Below are 24,145 nucleotides of genomic sequence, written 5' to 3'. Positions count from 1 at the left end.
AAATCACTAGCTTCCACTTGCTCCAGTCTAATTTTTAAGGTAGTATTTTCTTCAGTGGTCTTTTGGACCTCCTTTTCCATTTGGCTAATTCTGCCTTTCAAGGCATTCTTCTCCTCATTGGCTTTTTGGAGCTCTGTTGCCATTTGAATTAGTCTATTTTTTAAGGTGTCGTTTTCTTCAGTGTATTTTTCAGTATTTTTTTGGGTCTCCTTTAGCAAGTCATTGACTTGTTTTTCATGGTTTTCTCAAATCATTCTCATTTCTCTTCCCAATTTTTGCTCTACTTCTCTAACTTGCTTTTCCAAATCCTTTTTGAGCTCTTCCATGGCCTGGGACCAGTTCATGTTTTTCTTGGAGGCTTTTGTTGTAGGCTTTTTGACTTTATTGACTTCTTCTGTCTGTATGTTTTGGTCTTCTTTGTCACCAAAGAAAGAATCCAGAGTCTGAGACTGAATCTGGGTGCTTTTTTGGTGCCTGGCCATATTCCCAGCCAACTAACTTGACCCTTGAGTTTTTCAGCGGGGTAGGTGTGACTGCTTGTAGAGTTAAGAGAACTATGTTCCACTCCTGGAGGGATGCGCCAACTCTGCCACACCAGCACTCCTCCTTCCCCAAGAACCCCCAACCCGGACTGGACTTAGATCTTCAGCAGGCTGTGCACTCCTGCTCTGATCTGCCACTTAATTCCTCCTAACAGGTGGGCCTGGGGCCAGAAGTAACTGCAGCTGTACTTCTGTAGCTGCCCCACTTCCGCTGCCCCCAGGGCAGTGACCGAACCCCGAACTCCTTCTACTCCTGCAACTTTTCCCACTAACCTTCTCTGTTGTCTTTGGTGTTTGTGGGTTGAGAAGTCTGGTAACTGCTGCAGCTCACTGATTCAGGGCACTAGGGCACACTCTGCCTGGCTCCTGGTCTGGTTGGTCCATGCAGCGCACGCTGGGCTCTGCTCCGCTCCGCTCCCCTCTGCTCCCAGCTCCGTGCGGGATAGACCTCACCCAAAGACCATCCAGGCTTTCCTGGGCTGGAGCCCTGCTTCCCTCTGCTATTTTCTGGGCTCTGCAGTTCTAGAATTGGTTCAGAGTCATTTTTTTTAGGTTTTTGGAGGCGCTCGACGAGGAGCTCATGCTAGTCCCTGCTTTCCAGCCACCATCTTGGCTTCACCCTCCAGCACTCATTCCTGATACAGGGAAGAAACTTAAAATGTAGAAAGACACACATTTTTATTTTTTTATTATTTTATTTAATTTTAATTTTTTTTATTTTTTGCTTTTTGGCAGGGCAGTTGGGGTTAAGTGACTTGCCCAAGGTCACACAGCTAGTACACGTCAAGTGTCTGAGGCCGGATTTGAAATCAGGTCCTCCTGACTCCAGGACCGGTGTCTACTCACTGAGCCACGTAGCTGCCTTGATACACATTTTTAGACACTGTTCATGTGGGAATTTTTTTTTTATGAGATGTACAGCTATATATTGAGAGATTTGTTTTTGCTTTTAATAATTTTCTCAGAACCAGTGATAAATTAAGAAAATAAATACATGTTACTTGAAAAGTAAAAATAATAAAACAATTCAAAAAAGAAATGATGGTGATTTAAAAACAAAAGATCAATAAAAAATTTTTAAATGTACATATGATTATTTACTATGCATACATACATACATACATATACACACAAAGTAAATACGGGGAAATTTTGGCAGAGGAGGGAGGCATTATCATCAAGAAAGGTCTTACATAGGAGGCGAAGCATGAGTTGAATTTGGAAGGTCAACTGTGAATTCCAGGAAGTCTAGGTGAAGAAAGAGGCACAGCGGACAGAAGAGGCACAGATATGGAGAGGTTAACAGTCTGGGTATGAAACAACAAAAAGGCCATTTTGGCTGCAACGTAGGGGTTATGAAGGATAGTAACATGTAATAAGCCTAGAAAGGTAAGCTGGATTTAGATTGTGAAGAGCTTTAAAAGCAAAATATAGGAGCCTGTATTTGATTGTAGGAGCAGTAGGAAACCACTGAATCTTCTTGAGCAAAGAAGAGCCATGCTTTGGAAGTATCACCTTAGGGAGTTATATTGCATCTAGAAGAATGCACTGAAAAGTAGGGAGACTTGAGGAAAGGAAAATAATCGTAAGACTATTGAAAATAGTTTGGGCAAGTAGAGATAAGAGGTCAGGTAAGGGAAATGTGGATGTAGAATCCATAAGATATGTTTCTAAGTGATGTGAAGGCGATTGAGATGTCAAGGATTATTCCAAGGTTCTAAGCCTGAATGTCTGGAAAGATAGTGAGACCCTAAACAAAACAGGGAAATTAGAGTGAGGGGTGCATTTACTTTTGAAAGTATTGAGTTGAAAATAGTATAATTATGTCCTTCCCTAGTTCTTGACATTTCTTCTTTACTAGAAAGCTCTTTGTTGGTCAAAATCAGATTTAGAATGTAATTTCCCTTATACTTTCTCCACCTTTATGTAACAGGGCGAGTTAGAGCCGACCCCTGCCCTCGTTGGACCTCCGTGCCCAGGGCCTGCTGAGCTAAACTCAGGGCTCTGAGGGAAGGGTGGGACAAGATGGCACCAGGAGGAAGGGTCTCGCTCTAGTTGACAATGTGGCAATTCCAGGTCTTTGTCCGGAACTGCCTGATTGCGAGGGGATTATGGGGAGAACACCGGGAATAAAGGGGAGGAGAGTAGGAGGAACCAGGGTGGCCCTAGCGCCTATGTAACCACGGCTATCAAGGTTTTGCTACTAACTTGAATAAACGGAGTTGTTCACCATCTTGCCTCCCACCTCATTCATTGCCCGTGAGATCAAGCCTTTGCTGGACAAAGGCCTGGGAGTTGGGGTGAGAGGGACCCCAACAAGTGCCGCCCAAGAGCACCGCACAGAGCCACACGCACCCCCATGTTCCCCAGGGAGCCTCCTTCCTATGAGAGGTCAGAGAAGATGGCATGCACAACCCTGGGAGGAATTTGCGGCAGGAGGAGCAGTCCCGTCTCCGTGGGCAACCTGGCTCCTACGCTGGTGAGGTAAAGAATCTCCCTTATCATGGGGCAGGTGGAGTCCTTAGGAGCCGCCCCGGATCAGGCCGCATTTGTAAAAATCATATATAAGACGGCCAAGGATCAGGGGTGTACAATCACTCCCGGGGCTATCAGGGGTTTTCTTAAAGTTGTAGAAAAAATATCCCCTTGGACCACACAGCGGCCCCCCATTACCGTGGGGTCTTGGAAATTTGCAGAAGAGCAGTCAACAAGCTATGAGTCAGAAAACCCTGGGGGTTTGGAACCCAGCACATTTTTTCCATATAACATTATAAAAGCAGCTCTTGAAGCTGCAGAAGGCTGCTATGAAAAACAGCCCAGGCAGTTTGCAGCCTCCAATCAGACCACCCCCTCCACATTGCCTGATTCCTCTCCAGAGCAGTGGCGACCCCCTTCCCCGGATCCCAGAGCTCCGCCTTACTCACCCTCGCTATACCCTAATTTAGATCAGTTTCAGGAACAAGTGCGAGAGAAGGAGGAGAGACAGAGGCTGCAACAAGAAATAGAGGAGCTGAGCAGAAAATTAGAAAAATTGTCAGCTCAGTCAGCCCCACAGAAAGCTGTCTGCTGGCAAAGAGGAAGTTGGCCAAAAGCAACGCGGGAATGAGATAAAAGCAGAAGTTCCCGCGAGAAAAGAGGAAGTTAGAGAGCAGGCACCCATAAGTGGAATTCAGGCGCCTCCAGGTGGAGGAAAAGAATCATCACACCCAAGTGGGCTGACCCCTGGTGGCGACATGTCCCCATTACAACAAATGATAAAAAAGATGAGAGAACAAGGGGAAGGGAAACTGTGGGACCTCCTAGGAGTAGAGGCAGGTGGAGGAGGATGATTCTGACAACCCAGGGCAGAGAAGAATAAGACAAATCCCCCCAGTGAGAAGACACACCCTCGGATCCCCTTGCCTGATAAAAGAGCTGAAGAGAGCAATCACAGATTATGATCTAAAATCCCCTTATGTCAAGATTAGACTGAGACACTTGGCTTTTTATGTACTCACTCCCAACGATTGGAAGCTAGTTATGAGAGCCATTCTCTCCCTAGGTGAGATGGTAGTCTGGACCTCCCTGTTCTCGGAAGATTGCCCAGATATGGCTATTTGGTATAATCCAGGCAACCCTCAAGGGGCTCAGAGATATTTTCAAATGCTGTTAGGGACAGGGGACTTCCTCACGGATGCTCAACAGATTCATCACCCCGTAGAGCTATACAAGAGACTTGCTAGCTGCGTGGAGAAAGCCTATGATAAGATACCTGTGAAAGGTGAGAGGACCACGCAGTTGTCTGACCTGAAACAAAAACCCAATGAATCCTTCCCTGATTTCTGTGCCTGGGTCCAGGACGCAATGACTAAAATAATGGGGGAAGTGGAAGGCACGATTATAGTTATCAGAGATATTTTGAGGAATAATTGCAATGCAGACTGTAAAAAAGCCATGACTGGACTTAGAAAAGATGCAGGGATGGAGGAGATGCTTCAAAGATGTGAGATGGTCGGTACAGAGGTTTTCATTGCACAAGTGCGGGCAGCGGCTTATGGGTTCAAGCCACAACAGCCCCAAAGCCAGCAGGGGGCTAATCAGGACAAACGGTATTTTCAATGTGGAAAACAGGGGCACTTTAAGAAGGAGTGTAGAGCCGCCCCGCAAGCCGGAGGAGGAGCTCGCCCGAAGACACCTTGCCCCAAATGTAAGAAACCAGGGCACTGGGCCTCTAAATGCCGCCAGGGAACACCACCTCCTCAACAATATTTAAACACCCTGGCGGGCTACCCACCAGCCCGGGAACAATGGTGGGATCAGCCGAATGCCAATACCACGGCGCTTCGCCAACAGTACCAGCAGTTGGTGGCCATGCGGCCCCCTACCGGACTATAGACCTCCATAGTAGAGGGTATTACAGTATCAACCCCCTCACCACTGTCATGGCACCTATGCAAGAGACTATTACGATGAAAGTGGGAGAGCTCGACCTTTTGGTAGCTCCCCTGGCACATGAATACACAGGCTTAGTCCCTATAATTCACCTTTTTCCCAGCAACCTTCCTATCACTAAAATACCTTTAATGAACACCACTAACATAGAAAGTACCCTGGATGTTGGACAAAAGATGGCAGTGCTGTTAATATTTACTATGGAAGGTCCTGCCACATATTTCTCACAGGCATTGACCACCCAGCGCCTGCAACTCACCATCAGGGTGAGTGGGCGCCTTTTCACTGGCCTAATGGACACCGGGGCCGATCGCACCATTTTTCCCCTTGAACGGTGGGGCCATACTTGGCCCTTAGGTCCCACACAACACCTCTATGGAATGGGGGCATACAATCGGCTGCAATGGCTGCCCAACCTCTCACATGGGAATTTGAAGGAAAACAAGGTCAGATCAGTCCTTATGTGGTCTCTGGCCTCCCAGTAATTCTATGGGGGTGAGACCTCTTGGCCCAGCTGGATATTACCATCACCACCCAGAGTTTTTCATAGGGCCCCCTGGCCCATTCAGGTCCTGGCCCTCACTTGGATAAGAGACGAGCCGGTATGGGTGGACCAGTGGGCCCTGTCTAGAGAAAAAATAGCAGCCCTCAAGGTGATAGTTCAGGAACAGTTGGAGGCTGGTCACATAGAACCTTCCACCAGCCCATGGAATTCGCCTGTGTTTTGCATCAAGAAAAAATCAGGTAAATGGAGGATGCTTACTGATCTTTGTCAGGTCAATGCCTCAATGGAAACGATGGGGGCCCTTCAACCAGGGCTCCCTTCACCAAACATGGTCCCAAGAGGATCTAAAATTTGGGTTATTGATACAAAAGATTGTTTTTATAGCATTCCACTGCATCCTAATGATACCCGGTGATTCGCTTTTTCCATTCCTTCAGTGAATTTGCAGGAGCTTTATGTCAGATATCAATGGAAAGTGCTCCCTCAAGGCATGAAAAATAGTCCCACCTTGTGCAAATGGTATGTTCAACAACTTCTCCACCCTGTCTGTGAGCGCTACCCGACTGTTCTCTTAATACATTATATGGATGACCTCTTGGCAGCTCATCCCAATTGTGACCTCCTGGAAGAGGTCCTGCAGGCCATTGTCACATAGTTAGAGGTTTATGGGCTTACTGTAGCTCCAGAAAAGATTCAGAAGGCATTGCCCATAGATTATTTGGGAGTAAAGTTACATGAACAAGAGGTGCAGATGAGACAATCCCGTTTAGAGCCTTGTAAGGGCCATACCTTGAATGATTTTCAAAAGCTTATTGGAGATATTCAATGGCTCTGTCCCCGGTTGGGGCTAACCACTCAACAGCTAGACCCTTTATATGAAATGCTCCAGGGACCCTCTGACCTTAACTCCCTTCGGCATTGGACCCCTGAGGCCCTTCAGTGCCTTCAGGAAGTACAAGCTGCCATCCATGCCAGATCCACTGTGAGATTCCTTGTGACCAAACCCTTAGAGCTTACTGTTCTTCACACTCCATCACTCACCACAGGGGTTCTTCATCAGGCAGCTGGGATTATTGAATGGGTACACTAAGCTCAGATCAAGAATAGGAAGTGCTCTCCCTATACCAATCTTGTTGCCCAAGTTGCCTGGAAGGGCATAGTTAGAGCATGAGCACTCAGTAGGAAAGACCCTCAGGTCATCTACACCATGTATACTAACCAACAGTTACAAAAATGTTTCCAAGAGGACCCTGATCGGCAGCTTATAATTGGGCACACCTTTCACCATGGTACACCTCTTCCTCTGGCCCACCAATTCACCAGTTGGCCTTGGGCATGGGGGAACAAATTTTCTTCTACACCTGTTAATGGGATCAATGTATTTACTGATGCCACAAAACTGCATCGGGCCTCCATATACATACCTTCTAGGAACAGTATTCAAGCCTTTATGACTCCATTCACTTCCACTCAACAAAATGAATTATTTGTAGTCCTCCAGGCCATGCTCTTAGGCACTCCCATTAACTGATGGTCATTATGTTGCAGGACTTATACCGCATTTGGAAACAACCTATGTCGCTCCCCACGATGATTCTATTACCCAGCTTACATTGGAGATGCAGCGTGCGGTGCGTGAGCGCTCTTCTCCCTTTCATATCCTGCATATCCGTTCCCATTCTGGATTGCCTGGCCCCCTCGCGTGCAGCAATGCTACAGCTGATGCTACACTCCTGGGAATGGCCCTGACATCACCTGCCCAATTGGCTCATTCCAAATTTCACCTTTCTGCGCGCTCTCTCCGACACCTGTATGGTCTTAGCAAAACCGAGGCACGGAGAATTGTAAAATCTTGCACCAGCTGTGCTCCTTTTCTTCCTCCTCCTGCTGTCACTGTCAGGAACCCTGTAGGAGATGGGCCCAATGACATTTGGCAGATGGATGCCACCCATTATTCCTCATTTGGATGCTCTCAATATGTTCCTGTATGTGTGGATACATTTTCCTGCTTCACCATGGCTACTGCCAGAACAGGTGAGGTGGTGAAGGACGTGACTGCACACCTCCTTTCTTGCTTTGCCAATCACAGCATCCCAAAAATCCTCAAAACTGATAATGGTCCCACTTATACTGCACAAGCCTTTCAGGTCTTTTGCCTGCAATGGTCTATTACTCACATCACCGGGATCCCTCACAATCCCACCCGACAGGCTATTGTGGAATGGGCTAACCGCTCCCTGAAAACTTTCCTTCAAAAATAAAAAGGGGGAGCTAGGTCCAGTCCACAGACTAGTTTGAATCTGGCCATATATACATTGAATTACTTAAAATTCGATGATCATAACACATCCCCAGCAATGAAATACATCCTCGGCCCACCACAGAAGTCACGGTCCACGCCATAGCCTAGGGCCCAACCTGCACTTGGAGGTGTTGGAGCATCTGCCATGTGGAAGGATGCAGATGGACAGTGGGTGGGGCTGGGAACCATAACTGTCTGGGGTCGAGGCTATGTTTGTGTTTCCACAGGTGAAGGTGACAAGGTGTGGGTTCCCGTCCGCAGGATCCGTGTGCTTGAGACAACAGCAGGCCACGACAGGGCAAAAGTCGCAGGGATGGCGGAAAAGACAAGCACGGAAGCAGCAGAGGTTACTTCAGGAGCTGATTAGTCTTTACCTGCGGCATCATGCTCCTGCACCTGCTCCTTCTGGTTTCCCTGATGAGTCTCAGCGAGGGGATGCAGTCACCAGCCCATCAACATCATTGGGCCTTCATCAACAACCCAACTTGGTTGAGGGTGATAGGTTGGGGTGAACCCATCCCACACCCCATACTACAAGGGAACATTTCCCACATGCTCGGACAACCCTTTACATATAAGGGGAATCAGACAAAGGAACCCCTTCGGATGAACTTCACAGGCTTGATTGCCAGTTTCCCCATATGCCTACAAAAAGCCATAAATGGGAACTGGAATGGTTTCACATGGAACCTTACAGAGGTCCCCAACATGGTGCCATGGTGTGCCAACATCACTCAAACTCAGGAGACATTGCAATATGGGAATAATGTGCGGTTTTTCCACCTGTGGAGCTGGGTGTTGCAAGGGGAAGACGTGTCTCCCCTAGAAAGCATTCATCGGCCACGCCTTTTTGCACACATACGAACAATCCCAATATCACGCTCTGGCATAATTATACAGGCTTTATGCAATTTATAGACTGTCACTCGCATCAGTGCCAAAAGACTGTTGTGAGTTTGAATGGGACCAATCAGACTCTTACTTCTTGCCATAACCTCTCCCAATTTACTAACAACCGCTTTATTGCAGGATACCCGATCCCTTTATATACACCAAAGAAGGTCGGTTTACCACAGGACTGGCACAGATAATCCTTGCTCTTGGGGGTCCGAGTGTCCAGGCATTTCACATCCCTGAGTCATTATCAGGGATGTTCACAAACAACGTAAGCCTTACTAGGCGTGTGTGTCTAGGGACCTCTCATGCCTTCCTGCGGGACCGCACCAGCAACTCCACCCTCATTCCCTATCACAACATATCAGGGGTATTCAATCTGTCCAGTCCTAACTGCTCGGTACATGTATGCACAGGGTCAAAATTTACCAAGGGACAGGTCTTCATCATTACCAGGCTCCGGTATGCCCTCACCGTAGTAAAGACCGAGGGATGGTATCGTACCCCGGCTGGCCATGCACTCTCCATCCTAGACAACCGGATAACAGCCTTGACTCGCACCAGACGGTGCATCTCATGTGTTGTGCTTGGTATTACCTTGCTGGTGCAGCTCATCATTGGTTCCACGGCTCTAGCAATGGCAGTATCAAACACACAGAATGAGGTTCGGGAAGCCACCGAGCTACATGACCTCATGCGTAATGTTTCCCTTGGGTTCAGGCATCAGGCTTAGATGAGGACTTTTACTAAGCTATTAGAACTTTACAAAATGCAGTGCAGGTATTAGGCACAGAGGTGGAGTATCTGGAATTACAAGCCAAACTACAATGTGACTATCGTTTTAACACTTTCTGCCTCACCTCAAAATAATATAACGCCACTGAACATAACCGGGACGCAATCCACGCACAGTTGCAGGGTGCTGTCTTGGACAACATCACGCTGGAACTCCAACAACTAATAAGCTTGGCAGAGGACATTAACATTGCATCACATGACGATTTGCTGCCTGATAAGACTGCGCAGCACATTCTGGACTTTTTTCAACAAGCTGACCCATGGCATTGGCTGAAGCAATGGCTCATCCTGCTGGGTATAGGGCTTCTGTTCCTAGTTCTGGGTCTTTGTCTCCTTCCCTATCTCCTTTGTCGCCTCCTCTCCCTTATGCACCATTCCCTGTTTGGCATGAAGCACGACATTATGGTCTTCCGTTACCTGTCCGCTTCATGGAAAAACAAAAAGGGGGAGTTGTAACAGGGTGAGTTAGAGCCGACCCCTGCCCTCGTTGGACCTCCACACCCAGGGCCTACTGAGGTAAACTCAGGGCTCTGAGGGAAGGGTGGGACAAGATGGCGCCAGGAGGAAGGGTCTCGCCCTAGTTGACAATGTGGCAATTCTGGGTTTTTGTCTGGAACTGCCTGATTGCAAGGGGATTATGGGGAGAACACGGGGAAGAAAGGGGAGGAGAGTAGGAGGAACCAGGGCGGCCTTAGCACCTACATAACCGCAGCTATAAAGGTTTTGCTACTAACTTGAATTAACAGAGTTGTTCACCATCTTGCCTCCCACCTCATTCATTGCCTGTGAGATCAAGCCTTTGCTGGACAAAGGCCTGGGAGTTGGGGTGAGAGGGACCCCAACACCTTTAGAATATACCCATTAGACTTCCTTGAGGGCAGGACTTGTGTTTTGTCTTTCTTTGTATCCCCAGTATTTAGCACAAGGCCTGTTGCATAGAAGGTGCTTAATAAATGCTTATTGATCGATTATCTTTGACAGTAAAGGTGAAATTATTAGTAACACAAGTAAAGAATTTACTTTCTTTTAGGTGAAAGAAAACTTCAGCATAAATAAATAAATAAACAGACAAATAAATAAATAGATAGATGAATGAATGAATAAATGAATGAATAGATAAATAAATGAGTGAATACATAAATGAATAAAATAAATTTGAATGAATAAATAAATAATTTCATGAGGACTCTTATCAAAACTATATCCTGCCTCAGTACCAGCTGTTGATGTATATTAGAAACTTAGCATTCATTTCTTCCAACTGGATAAGAATCATTCTAAAATACCTCATAGATTATGTCAATTATCTATCCCAAATCCTTCAATTGTTTCTCACTACTTACTAGATGATGTCTCAAACTCCATAGCCTGGTACTGGAGGGCACAATCTAGCCCCAGTAGAACTTTCTAGTTTTTTTTGCCCATAATTTTCTAACACAATCACTCTATTTCAGTCAACCCATTATGATTTTCCAATATCTCCAACTAATCCTTTGCTTGTGTCATTCCCAACACTCATACTACAGTTAATACTCTATACTGAGGTCTTTTTCTTCTTTACTTCTCTGAAAAGTATTTTCTGATCACACCAACCCAAAATGAATTTTTAAAGCGATGATTTTTTTTTGGCATATATTAATAAGGCGCCTTACATCTCTCTCTCTCTCTCGATATATATATATATATAATATATATATATTATATATAGATACATATATATGTATATGTATATATATATTTATAGGTTCTGTCTTACTGGCTAGATTGCAGAGTCTTTGAAAGAAGAGACTGCATTTTTATTTATCTAGTATCTCTCACAGCGGATAGTATAATGCCTTGTATATATCACATACTCAATAAATGGCAGTTGACCAGTTGAACCGAAAAATCTGGAGCTTCCCTCATGTACTTCAATATTTATAGAGAAGCTCAGTCATCAAAAACAAAACAAAACAAAAAGACCAAACTAGTTTTCTTACATTGAAACAATAATATTTAACTTATGATACAATTTTACCTTCATATTGTGATCCATCTGCATAGAAAAAAGTGCCTTGACCATGCTTTTTATTTTCTCGGTATTCTCCAATGTATCGAGTACCATTCTTAAATTTGTAGGTCCCCTGAAACATATTTTTTCTTGTTATTCCTAAGTGAAAATATGCCCTAAAAATCTTTAGATGTGATTTTTAGAAGAAAAATTCACCTAATGCATTTATTCTTACCTGACCCTGTCTTTTACCATGTTCATATTGTCCTTCATATATATCCCCATTGGGCAATATTGCCTTCCCATATCCATGTCGTTCACCTTCCTCATTGCGCTCTCCTTCATATTCCTGGAGAAATTAGATAATCAAAGTGAATTGATTTATTAAACAGATGAGTCTGTGAAAATTAAGTTATCAAAAGGAATTTTAAAAATATTGAATGTAAGAAATATTAGCAGAGCTGGCCTTATGAGTAACCAGAGGAAGTAGTCTATCTTGTATAATTTCAGGGGCTCTCAGAAGGCTTTCCTATTCCCCAAAATATCTTTTCCATATGCTCATTTATGCCTGAAATTTCATTTTACTTTGGATAAAGCTCTTCACAGTTAGAAATAAAGACTAAATTTTCACCCAGAGGTAACACAGTGCCTTGAACTCACAATAAAGCTTAGAAAACTGATATCAGACTCTTTCCTGAGAGTTGTACAACTGAATGAGGTATAATGAATTTATATGCTCCTGCTATGTCTATTGTTTACTGGTTTTATGAAAGCATCTAACTTATTGAAACTTTCTGCAGTCAAGGGGTCTCCCACACATGTATAAAAATTTTACAAGACTTCACATACAAATTGTACAAAAATTATGTAATATACACAACCACAGAGATAACTTTGTTCAATCACTCACTTAGTATCAACTCTAAATAAGATACAGAACAAGGAGATCTAGGCTTCTCTAAGGTGTTGGCCAACATCATGGAAAATGAGAGATGTAGTGGAGGAAAATACACGGGGTATGGAGTTACAGAACCTGCATTTGACTACCAGCTTATTCCCTCTATGACAAAAGGATAAAATTACTGCCACTAAAAGATAATATTGTACTAAATCACAGTGAGACTAAATGGTGCTGTGGATAGAGGCCCAGGACTAGAGTCAGAAAGGCTCATCTTCCTGAGTTCAAATCCAGTCTCAGACACTTATTAGCTGTGTGACCCTGGGCAAGTCGGTTTCCTGATCTGTAAAATGAGCTGGAGAAAGAAATGGCAAACCACTCCAGTATCTCTGCCAAGAAAACCCCGAATGGGGTCATGAAGAATCGTACACAACTGAAAAGATTGAACCACAACAATCACAGTAATCCCTGGAATGCTACAAAATATGTTCGTGAAATCCACTAGATCGTGAAAGATACAAGGCTGAAACTAACATATAGTCAACATCAGTGAGGAACCCTAAAGAACAGAGTAGGCAGTGTAGATAACGGACTGTGTACTGTCCAAAATCTTGTTCCTTTCCCCTTCTCTCTTTCCTGTCTGTAACCATGGATAAGTCATTTAACCTCTAAGCCTCAGTGTCCTCATCTGTAAAGTGAAGGGGTCGTATTAGATAGCTGTAAATATATGACCCTGTGATGTGGAAAAAAAAATTACACAAGATAGGTTCCCATGTATGGATTATGATTTACATCGTTAGAGGGAACCTGTAAATTAGTGAGATCACATATATTTGATTATGTGGCATTTAAAACGTTTTGAGAGACATAATTTCTGGATAATTTAATCATTTATTAATAATGCCAGCATTTTAATAAAAGGATGGTCATTTGAATGTCTCTCTCTTGGACCAAAGACAATCATGGCCACTCAGTTTATATGCTATTACAATTAATGAGAGAATGAATATTATGAATGAATGTATAAATGAACTTTGGTTATGTCATACTTCTAAGTTACCTCCAGGGTTGGGCAATCTATTCAAAGAATTTAACCCTACCCAAACCTGAGCAGAGAACAATGACTTCCCCACCCAGGTGGGGTCTTAGTCCAATCTCATTATCAGTAGCTTCAAGAGACTGAACTTTTGAAATCAGGACTTTAGAAAGAGAGGGAAACTCTGGATCTCCCTAAGTCATTGGTTATTAATAATCATTTCTCTCAGTTATTTGAGTATATCAAATCTGAACTTTTTGCATGACTCCCTAAAAAATAACTAGCACTGAAGGCATCAGAACCAGATCCTTAAGCCATACTTGTCTCTTCTTCCAACAGTCTACCTTGTCCAAAATTTTCCAAACTATAGGTGGAAATGTAAATAATTTTAAACCTTCATTCCAGGGTTTGATCAAAAAGATATTCCAAAGATTTTTCAGCTGAAAGGTCCCTGGAACTCCTGAGGTTGGCCTCTAGATTGCAAAAAGACTAATTGAGAAGATTCTCTCCTCTTTAGAACAATCCAGTCTTACTTTCAACCTAAAAATTATGATCCCTTGAAATATACTACCAATTTAAAGACACATGAGGAGAAAAACAAGGAAAAGTGTTTTATATGGATACATGTATTTTCAATTAATTTTTCATGTTTTGCATAGATGTGGAAGCCACAAACCTAAACATCTGAACTTGTCAACTTCTAGTTTAATGGACCTTTTGAACGTCATGAATATCTCTATCTAAAGATTATTCCAGATCCATGGCTTAGTATCCATGATCACACCATTTTCTGGAGTTTAGTCTTATCCATTCCAGAGATCTGCAAAGTTAAGAAGAACTTCCAAAATTGATGAGATAGTTTTGGGTAGAAAATGCATACTGCGAAAGCACCCACAGTACAGTTAACAAATTAGATTCCTTTTTAGGATGTTCATCCACAGAGACACAGGTCTGACTACTGGTCTAGCTATGTATGAAGCATGAGAATTTCTGTACTGTAATTTTAAAGGAGAAGCATGCAAAACAAGGCCTATTTTTCTCTCCTCAAATTCATCCTACGTTCAGGTGGAAGATCACTCAAATACTCAAAAGGAGAAGCAATCACGTCAATGTAGATGTTCCCTCCAGTGACAGAGATCACAAACCATCCATGCCTGCCCATTTTTGGGGTGATGTCTGTCTGTCCTTCCATGCATTTGCCAAAGGAGATCTGCTCTGTGTGATGAAGGCTTTCACTACTTTTTCTTAATGTTGAAAGTGTACCTAGAGCACAAAAGCTGTCCATCCCTCACTTTCTGCTAGTGACCACTGCTCTGTTACATAGGATTCCATTCTTTACTCTGGTACTTCTTCAGTCTTTTGTTATAAGTTGTACCCTTCCCACATCCATTACACACACCTCTATTGCCCTTTGAGTGACATTATTTAGGGAGTGGAGACTCATACAACACTTGTGAAATAATGGTGTTTTTAAAATGAGTCCTTGTTTTAGGATAACTTAAGGGTCATTAAAAGTACTTTACAGGGGAAGAGTAAAGAAATACTAAGAGCTCACCTTCCTCCCCCCACCAACCGAAACAATAACAACTCCTCTAAACAGATCTAGAAACTGCACCAGATTGAATCCTGATGGGAAAATCTAAGAAAACCTCACAATGAAGCACTTTTCTATCCCAGATTGGAATAGGTAGACAGACAGAGACAATGGGAATGGGGTTCTGGGTAGTAGCTTAGAGTATACCAACACAGGGAGAGGCTGTGGACCAGAAACAAGTGCCACCTGGTGGCTTTTTCACCCACTATCCAGTTCTAGTTCACAAAACCAGGTCAAACTAAGGAAGGGACATGTGCCTGGGGGTGGTATTCAGGGGTAGGAATGGTAGCAGGTCCTAGCCCATATACAAGAGTAGTTGGCAGCAGCAGTGTGATTCAGACCCCAGGAGCAAAGCAGGGTCTCAGTTTTAGTTTCTAGCCCGTTCTGAAACTTGCAGAAGAATTACCAGGGAAATCCCATACTAAAAGTTCTGTCACTCTGAACTAGCTCAGTGATACTGGCTGAGTCTAGCATTAGTCTATCGCTCAGACCCAAACTTAGATTGGACACTTGCAGAGCTCAAACTAGGGGGTGTAAGGACAAGTGAAGTGGGACTTTTTACTGTTTTTTCTTCTGGAGTGCTTCTCAGCACTAAGGCAATCAAGTGCCTTTGAGTGAGTCTTGCCTTTGTTTGTAGGAAGGCCCACACCCTTTTGCTAATTAGGCAGTCCTGAAAAAGGGTATATATATATATATATATTTACACTCTCAGGGTAACCCTTAAGCTAGAACTCTCAGAACTGTGGGAGGAGAAGTTTTGCTTTGGGGGCTCACTCAATAGAAGAGTATCCTGTGATATGAGGAGAGGAGACTCTGGGTAGCCATTAAGGAGCACTGGGCTTTAAAAACCCAGATGTTGCTACTTTCTCTCTCTCTGGTAACTATGTATGTGATGTCTTGGACAAACAGAAGCCTCCTTTATTTGCTCTGTTTATAATTTCTGTTGTATTCTCTCTGAAGTTCAAGGTGCTGGCTCTTCCCCCTAAACTAAGTGAATGATATGTGTGTGTCTAATTAAAGTGAGATTGTTAAATCCTTAAAGTTGCTTTCCTTAGAAAAGCAGATCAAAGAAGCTGTGCTGGCAGCCCTCCTGTGTGCTAGTATTATTGGTCTTACATAGCCACAGTAGCAACAAGTAGCATTGTTGTTACAGGGGGACAGCAATCAAACTTTGCCCTAGTTTAGACCACTTTGGATGCACTGAAACTTTCAGGTCACCAACCTGAGCTGGCCAGGAGAAACTGGAATAACACTACACTCAATATCCCAAGAAAGAAGTAACCAGACCAAGCATTTCCTGCAGAAGTGCACGGATCCTGGCCCTAAGGTCAAGTCTTACGTGAGAAAGTAGGCTAGAAAAATGAATTCCACCATACAAAGCTATTATAGTTACATGGATGCTCAAGATACAAACCCAGAAGAAGAAAATTATTTCAAAACACTTACAAGCAAAACCTCCAAGAAAAACACATACTGGGCACAAATTCAACTTGTTTGATCTTTGTTTTCAAAGAGGGCCAATGATATCATGAGGTGATGTTTTGACTTGTGTGTGAATTGCATTTAAGGGAATGATTCAATTAGAACTCCTGGAAAAGAGGAAACAAAAGTTAAAAAAAAAGAAATAAAAATGTTTCTGTAAATGAAAGAGAGTTCTAAAGAGAAAAAAATGGAAAAGAAATGAAAGTTATAGAATTGGAAAGAGAATTAGTATAATGGCATAAGAAATACAAAACCTTGCCCAATCAACTTGCTCCCTGAAAATTAGAACTGACCAAATAGAAGCTAATAACTCTGTGACACAACAAGAAATAATAAAAGGAAATCAAAAGACTGAAGAAGAAAAAAAAAGAAAAAATGTAAGACATCTCACAGCAAAAACACCTGGCCTAGAAAACTGACAAAGGAGAAAAAAATTTAAAATCATTGGACTACTATGACTTAGACATTATATTTCAAGGAATCTTAAAAAATAACAAAAAACTGCTCATATTTCTTAGAACCAGAGGGCAAAATGGAAATAGATAAAGCCTAATTTTAATCTACAGGAAGCTAGGTGACACAGTAGATAGGAAGCTCCCCTCCCCCCCCACCCCGCACCCTCAGGGCCTGGAGTCAGAAAGACTCATCTTTCTGAGTTAAAATCTGTCCTCAACCACTTACTAGCTGGGTGACCCTGGGCAAGTCACTTAACCTTGTTTGCCTCAGCTTCCTCATCTGTGAAAATGAGCTAGAGAAGGAAATAGCAAACTATTCCAGGACTCTTGTCAAGAAAACCCCAAATGAGGTCATGATGAGTCAGGTACGGATGAAGCCAATGAACATCTTTAATCTGAAAGAAACCCAAAGAATGAAAACTCCCAAGAACCTTATAGCCAAAATCCAGAGGTCAAAGGAAAAAAATACTACATGCAATCAAAAAAAAAAAAAGAATTAAACTGTCAAGGAATCATAGTCACAATCTCACAATTTATCAGCCATCACAATGAAGGAATGGAAATCCTGAAATGCAATAATCCAGATGGTAACAGATGTATTGGTATACCGCCAAGAAAAATATACCCAACAAAACTAAGTATAATCCTTCAAGAGAAAAAAAAATGGATCTTTAATGAAAAAGACTTCTAAGCATTTCTGATAAAAAGATCAGAGCTTCATAGAACCTGAGAAGTTCAAACATAGAGTTTAAAAGAAACATTAAAAAAGGTAAACATATTGAACAATGATAAAGGATTGAACTAGGATGAACTATTTACATTCTGATATGGGGAGATGTAAGAATGACCCCTCTGAAACCTATCATCTTCAGGGTTCATAATCATAGAATCTAAGTAGAAGCCTGGGAGTGGTTTAGTTAGTTCCATCCGAAATCTTACATTCGACAAGAAGCTTTTCCTGATCCCCCTTAATGCTAATGTCTTTCCCCATTAATTATCTTCAATTCATCCTATATATGTTGTTTGTAAATAGCTGTTTATATATTGTTTCCTCTATTAGAACTGTGAGTTTCTCGAAAGCAGGGTCTATTTCTGCCTTTCTTTTTATCCAGCACATAACACAATGCTTGGCACATAGCAGGCAATTAATAGATGTTTGTTGACTTTTACAAGGTCCTCCTGCATGTTCTCTGCCTTGGCGTAAAGGAGGTAAGGAATACACAAATAACTCTAATACCAAATAATAGTTCAAATTCATATAATGCTTTAATGTTTGAGGAAGACCTGCACAACTTGGCAGTAGGTAGGGGCCAAAATTAAAACAGGGTAAACTTTTTCAGATAGATCTTTAGTGGCTCACTTTCCAAGTAAAGCTATAATTAATGATTAAACTATTTTGCAAATAAACCATATTTTTAAAAAGGGAAATTTCAATTAATATCAATTAATTACACTTATCAAGATTTTTATTTATCATGAAATTGCTTCTCTCAGGTAAAGATAGACTGACAATGGTTCATTACCTTGGGACATACGACATATAGGAGAGAGTGCACAGTGGCAACCTACCCACCAAGTTACATGATGGGCACAACAGTGACTAGTGGAAGGTGGGTTAAGCGGGGCACTGACAAAGCACTTATTACATCTTTACTTTCTTTCACATCCTCTGCATTTTTCTTGGACCACCTGAAATCCTTTAGCAAGTCACAAGTGGCCCTTGGATTGTATGTTGTGCAGGCCTGGTTTGAGGTAAATGGTGAGAGAATCATTCCCATTTTATTATTTCCCATTTTATAAATTGGGAAAATGAGGCTGGGATTGAACCATTTTCTGTGTCCATATCCAAAACTTTCAACCTTATCATAGTGCCTAGAATATGACATGGCTGTCATTAGGAAAGCACTTTGTAAACCTCAAATTGTTACAAAAATACAAGTTACTGTTATGATTGTTAAAATAAGGAGGGAAGAGACAAAAGTGCTGTGAGAATTCTGAGAAGTGAGCAATGACTTCTGGCAGAGGGAGAGCTCCACAGAAGGAAAACTGCAATTGATCTGGGCCTTGAACGATAGGAAATGTGGGGAAGAACATTCTAAACCTAGAGTGTTTCAAACAAAGGCATGGAGGGAGTGGGAAATGTTCTGGGTGCATGGAGTAAATTCGGTTTGCTTCGAACATAATTTGTGAAGGGGGAGAGCTTGAAGCAGTGGTCTTCAGTTTGGGATTCAGGAAAAGTGGGATTAAACCCTAGCTCTGACACTCCTTAGCTTTGTGCATTCAGGTCACCACGCATTTATGAAGGACCAGACAGCACCAGCACTGTGCTAAACACTGAGTCAGATGGGGCAAGTCACTTAACCCTCAATAGCAGTTTGCTCATCTCTAAAATATCACGATATTGAATTATTATAGAGTGCTTTATAAGCTTTAAAGCATTAAAAAGGGGGGAGGATTATTGGAAAAACATAATAGAAAACTTTGATTGACAAATTTGGCTTTTATGATGTAAACAATGGGAAACCAGAGTAAGCTTTTTCAAGACTATAATGGCATGACCATTTTAGGAAGAGAGGAGGGGAGGGAGAAAATTTGGAACTCAAAATCTTGTAAAAATGGATGCTAAAAATTGTTTTAACATGTTAAACCTGAAAATTTGGTTGAAGGAAACAACAGAGCTAGGTGATAGAAAAATCCATGTTGTTTATTATTTTCCCTTAAAGCATAGCGGAGCTAGCTTACTTGTACATACAAGGAGTCAGAGTATAGGCTCTGGCTGCCTGAACAAAGCAATGAGAAAACTTATATACGTTATTTTAGCAGAGCTAGCAAGCCTGTATGACCTCATTTTTATGACCCCCATGTATGTTTAACCATGATACAAGAAGAGGATTTTCCTTAATGGAATAGATTGTAAATACAACAAATTAGATAGTTGACAAAGTGTCAATTGGAATTACAACCCCAGGATCTCTGTGTTTAATTTGCCATTAACATTCCACAACATAGTATATGCCCATAAAATATTAAGATAAGGAAAAGTCACATAATTCAAGATAGTGTCTGGGGTCAAGGTTTTCACCCTTAATGGCCATGGACAGAGCAAGAAATGCTCCATCTGGGTTTTGTTGATATAAGATAGAGATATCTCTGAGCTTACTCAGAGAACAAAGAGACTGTTAGGATCAGGCTTTTCTTTTGGTTAAGTAGTTCAGGCCCTGAGTCTTATTGAAATTACAAAAATGATATAAAATAGTATAATATTTTCCACAAACATTTAATTGGGAAAAAATAAAATACTATTTAAAAAAGGAATAGAATGGCATGATCAGTATCTGGAAGATACCAGTATGCAGCCTTTTTCTGGAGGTTTGTTAGGGGGCAGGAGAGCAATGAAAAAGAATGAAGAGAGAGAGGAAGAGGAGCATTTAAAAAGGAAAGTGCTTAGAAGAAACAGGAAGGAAGGATTGGGAGGCAGTTGGGGAAAAACAAGAAGAAATGAATGGGCTGCTAATCACTGTCATTTTGGAGAAATCAAAAGTCAAAGGGAGCTCCAAAAGCTGGATCGTGTATGTTATAGCACTCCTCAGTCACAAAGTCCTGGCACTTGTTTCTACTGCAGTCGTGGACTTAGCCACAGGTTAGATCTCTGGGTATTTCTATTGGGATAGGTGGAGTGGAAAGGGAGACTCAGGAAAATACCTTTTCCACCCTTAGGCTCTTCTCTATCCTCCAGCTATCCCTTCCCAGAATCCACTCCAAACCTGACCCCCCAGATATCTGGGGAGGGTACAAGACAAACGTACTGACCCAAGAAAGTCAATCAAGAGCCTACTAGGTTTAAAGCATAGTGTGTGTTACTGAGAAACAGAGCAAAACAAACAAAAGTATTACCTGACTTTCAAAGAGTTATTGGGATAAAGCACTCAGATAAGTAAATACAAGATAAGGAGAGAGAAAAGCAAACAAACAAAAACAAAACAAAAAAAAAAAACCCAAAAAAACCTCTCATGAGGTGACACCCCAGACTATAAGAAAAGGTTAAAAGAAGTTAGGAGGGAATATGTTCTAGGCTTGGGGGACAGTGCAAAAACACCAAGATAAGAGATACTATGTTGAAAAGGTCTGGAAACAATGAGTAAGCCATTTGGGCTGGAAAGGAGAATCCAAGTCTGGAAAAGTAGGCTGGAACCAGATAGTGAAAAGCTTTAAATACCAGGAGGAATTTGTTTTTGAGGAGGAAGATGGGAAGATGCCCAAGGAATACTTCATAATTGGACCTGACTACTACACTCTGTCCCCTGTTTCTTTGGGTGGGTCAGTTGTTCTTTTTTTTTTTTTTGAGGGGGGAAGGCTGGACAACTGAGGTTAAGTGACTTGCCCAAGGTCACACAGCTAGTAAGTGTGTCAAGTGTCTGAGGTCAGATTTGAACTGAAGTCCTCCTGACTCCAGGGCCAGTGCTCTACTCACTGCACAACCTAGTTTGTTTTTTATACAAGGAGCCAGAGACCTCCACAGAAGGTTTTGAGCAGAGACCTAGAAGAGAGAGAAGAATAGAGCTGCTTGGAGTCATTTGCAACACCCGGGTAAGAAGGTGACAGATGTGAGGGTTGTTGAGGTGGAAATGGCCAGGTTTAGCAACTGACTGAACATGGAAGTAACAGAGTCAAAAGTGGAGGCTGATTACAGGATTGCAAACCTGGGTGTAAGGATGATAGTCTCCACGGAACTAGGGATGAAATTGTAATGGGGATGGGGAGAGTATAATGAGCTTAAGATGCCAGGTGGAGATGTCCAGGAGGCAGTTGGCAACGTGGGACTGAAGTTCAGGAGAGAGAAAATAGGCAGTATGGTGTAGTGGACAGAAATTTGGCCTCAAAGCCTGGGAAATCTAGTTTCAAGTTTCACCTCTGACACATACTGGATGACCCTTGGCTAGTAAAAATCTCTCAGTGCTCTAGGCAAACCTCTAAGGCTATAAATCACCAAGAATGTATCCACTTGGGACTGGTAGAATGCACTCAAATCATAGGTCTAATCTCTACCCATATGTATTTATGTATATGTATGACTGTCTGGTATAGGGTCATAGTAGCATAGATTCAGGTCTTAAAGGGATCTCAGAAGGCATCTAATGCAAGCCATTCATTTTACAAATGGAGGAACTAATGGTTAAAGGGGTTTTCCGAAGGGTGGATGTTATACACACTACCATCTGCCTCTCACAGAGAGGACCAGAAAGGTTCTGTCTCAAGTGGCTGATTCATATTCAGGCTCCCCCAGACTCCAAGCTCAGGGGGAAAGTTAAACACTTTTTCTACTGCATTACACCAAATATTGGAGTTGATGAGATCACTGAAATAGGGAGGGAGGGAGGGAGGGAGGGAGGGAGGGAAAGCTAGAAGATAGATATAGAGAGAGCAAAAAAAAAAATTCTTGAGACACACAAGAAGGCAGGGAAGGTACGATGTTCCATTAAAGAAAACAGGATAGTTTTCAGGAAGATTGGAAGTAAACAAACCGGAGCAGAGTTCTCTGTTAACCATGTTATTCGCACTGTTAATAAGCCAAGCAAAGAGAGCATCCTGGAGGAGAGAATGTTGATGCTGTCCAAGACTGAAGTCACAAGACAGATAAAGATGTCCCCCTCTTCCTCCGCCCTTCTGCCTCTTTCCTCACCCCGAATCCATAAACTTCATCCTCACCCCGAGATAAGGCAATTTCTCCTCTTCCTCAAATTCCTCAGAGACATCATCAGACATGACTTCACCAGCACCAGGAGCGCTGGCTCCAGAGTGGTTTAATCACTTCGGGCCGCCGGTTTCCCGTCAACAAGCAAGCAAGAAGATGAGATGCGTTGGTGCGCACCTTCTTCCTCCAGCCCTAAACTAATCATCCCCAACTTCAGGATCTCCTTTCCCAGCCCGGGAGGAGTGAGCGGGGGCGTGGCCGAAGTTGAGAATCTAGGAAACAACAAAAGATACAAGCATGGGGGAGGGGGAGTGTTTGCATGAGAGGAGGCAATGTTGAGCGTGCAGCGGTTGTTATAGCAACCCATAGCAACGGAGACAAGGTCTTGTTTTCCTGCTTGTCCCGAAGGCAGCTAAATAGAGAGGGAACTAGAATGCGACGAGAAAGAATCAGGAACGTGTATAGTCATAGAATCTCAGAAACAGAATAGATTGTTAGAGGTTCTTTTTGATGCCTTCCCCCCACCACCCACCAAAAGTGGCTGTGAATTCACGGTCTCCCAAAGCAACTCATTCCACTTTGAAGTAACTCTAATTCCTAGGAAATTGTTCTTACGTGGAACATAAATCTGCTTTCTGTAACTTTCATCCATTTTAATCCATCTTCCTCATAAAATGGCTCTTTAAAATAGTTCAAGACAGTTATCTTGGCATGCCTAAATCTACTATTCTCCAGGCTAAATATCTCCAGTCCCTTCAATTCATCCTGTATGGCTGAGCCTCCAGTAATTTCACCTGGTTGCCCTACCTCTGGCCGTTCTCATTTGTCAATGTCCATCCTAAAACTTGGTACCCTGAACTAAAGACATAACTCTAGATGTGTTCAGAGTACATCAGGGCTATCACTTTCTCGGTTCTGAACATTATTTTATATGTAGTTACCATGACACAAGTAGGATCCTCAAAAAAGCTACCCAGGTTCATGGTACTCTGTGGGCCCATATCCACTCAAAACAATAGCTCATAAGGTCATATAATTACTTTTTTCCTCATTTGGAAAACACAATTATTTCAAAGTAAAAATATTTAATGTAGTAAGAAGATTTGCAATAGACCACTTGTCTCATAAACCTAGGGCACATGAATATACACACCATCAGTGGGGAAAGTGAGCTTGCATAAGGATCATATCTATATATGAGTGATATATATATATATATATGTAGAAAGGCAGATTGTACCTCCTGCTTTGTAGGATCCTTGATGTCTTCTAAGTGTAATGATCCTGCTGCCTTTAGATCTACTCTTTGCTGGTCAAGTCATTTCTATTGGGTTCACTGGACCTGCTCCTTTCTGGACCTAGTGTCTCTATTCTAAAGGGCTCCACTGGTTTTGCCAAATAGTCTCTACCTCATCGTGTCCGATACTGTTATTACTGATGCTTCATTTTTGAAGAGGACTAATGACATCACCAGGGTGATGTCTTGACTTTCGTGTGAACTGGATTTAAGTGAGGCAGAGTTGTAC

The 24,145-nt window shown here is 42.5% G+C and overlaps 1 protein-coding gene across 1 annotated transcript in view; it reads right to left on the bottom strand.

The window, feature by feature from the left end:
* The window catches only part of LOC118839426 (radial spoke head 1 homolog), a 60,407-nt gene extending 37,658 nt beyond the window's left edge, over positions 1-22,749 (bottom strand). The window contains exons 1-3 of the mRNA XM_036746890.1: positions 22,634-22,749; positions 11,698-11,811; positions 11,490-11,595 (exon numbers count right to left, since the gene is read on the bottom strand). Coding sequence (XP_036602785.1) covers positions 11,490-11,595; positions 11,698-11,811; positions 22,634-22,690 — 277 coding nt within the window. The 5' untranslated portion in view covers positions 22,691-22,749. The remainder of the gene's footprint in view (positions 1-11,489; positions 11,596-11,697; positions 11,812-22,633) is intronic.
* Between the last annotated feature and the right edge of the window lie 1,396 nt (positions 22,750-24,145).

Source organism: Trichosurus vulpecula, chromosome 2 (assembly GCF_011100635.1).
Source record: "Trichosurus vulpecula isolate mTriVul1 chromosome 2, mTriVul1.pri, whole genome shotgun sequence".
NCBI lineage: Eukaryota > Metazoa > Chordata > Mammalia > Diprotodontia > Phalangeridae > Trichosurus > Trichosurus vulpecula.
The sequence above is the reverse complement of the archived record's forward strand: the minus strand, read 5'-3'. Positions and strand labels throughout refer to the sequence as shown.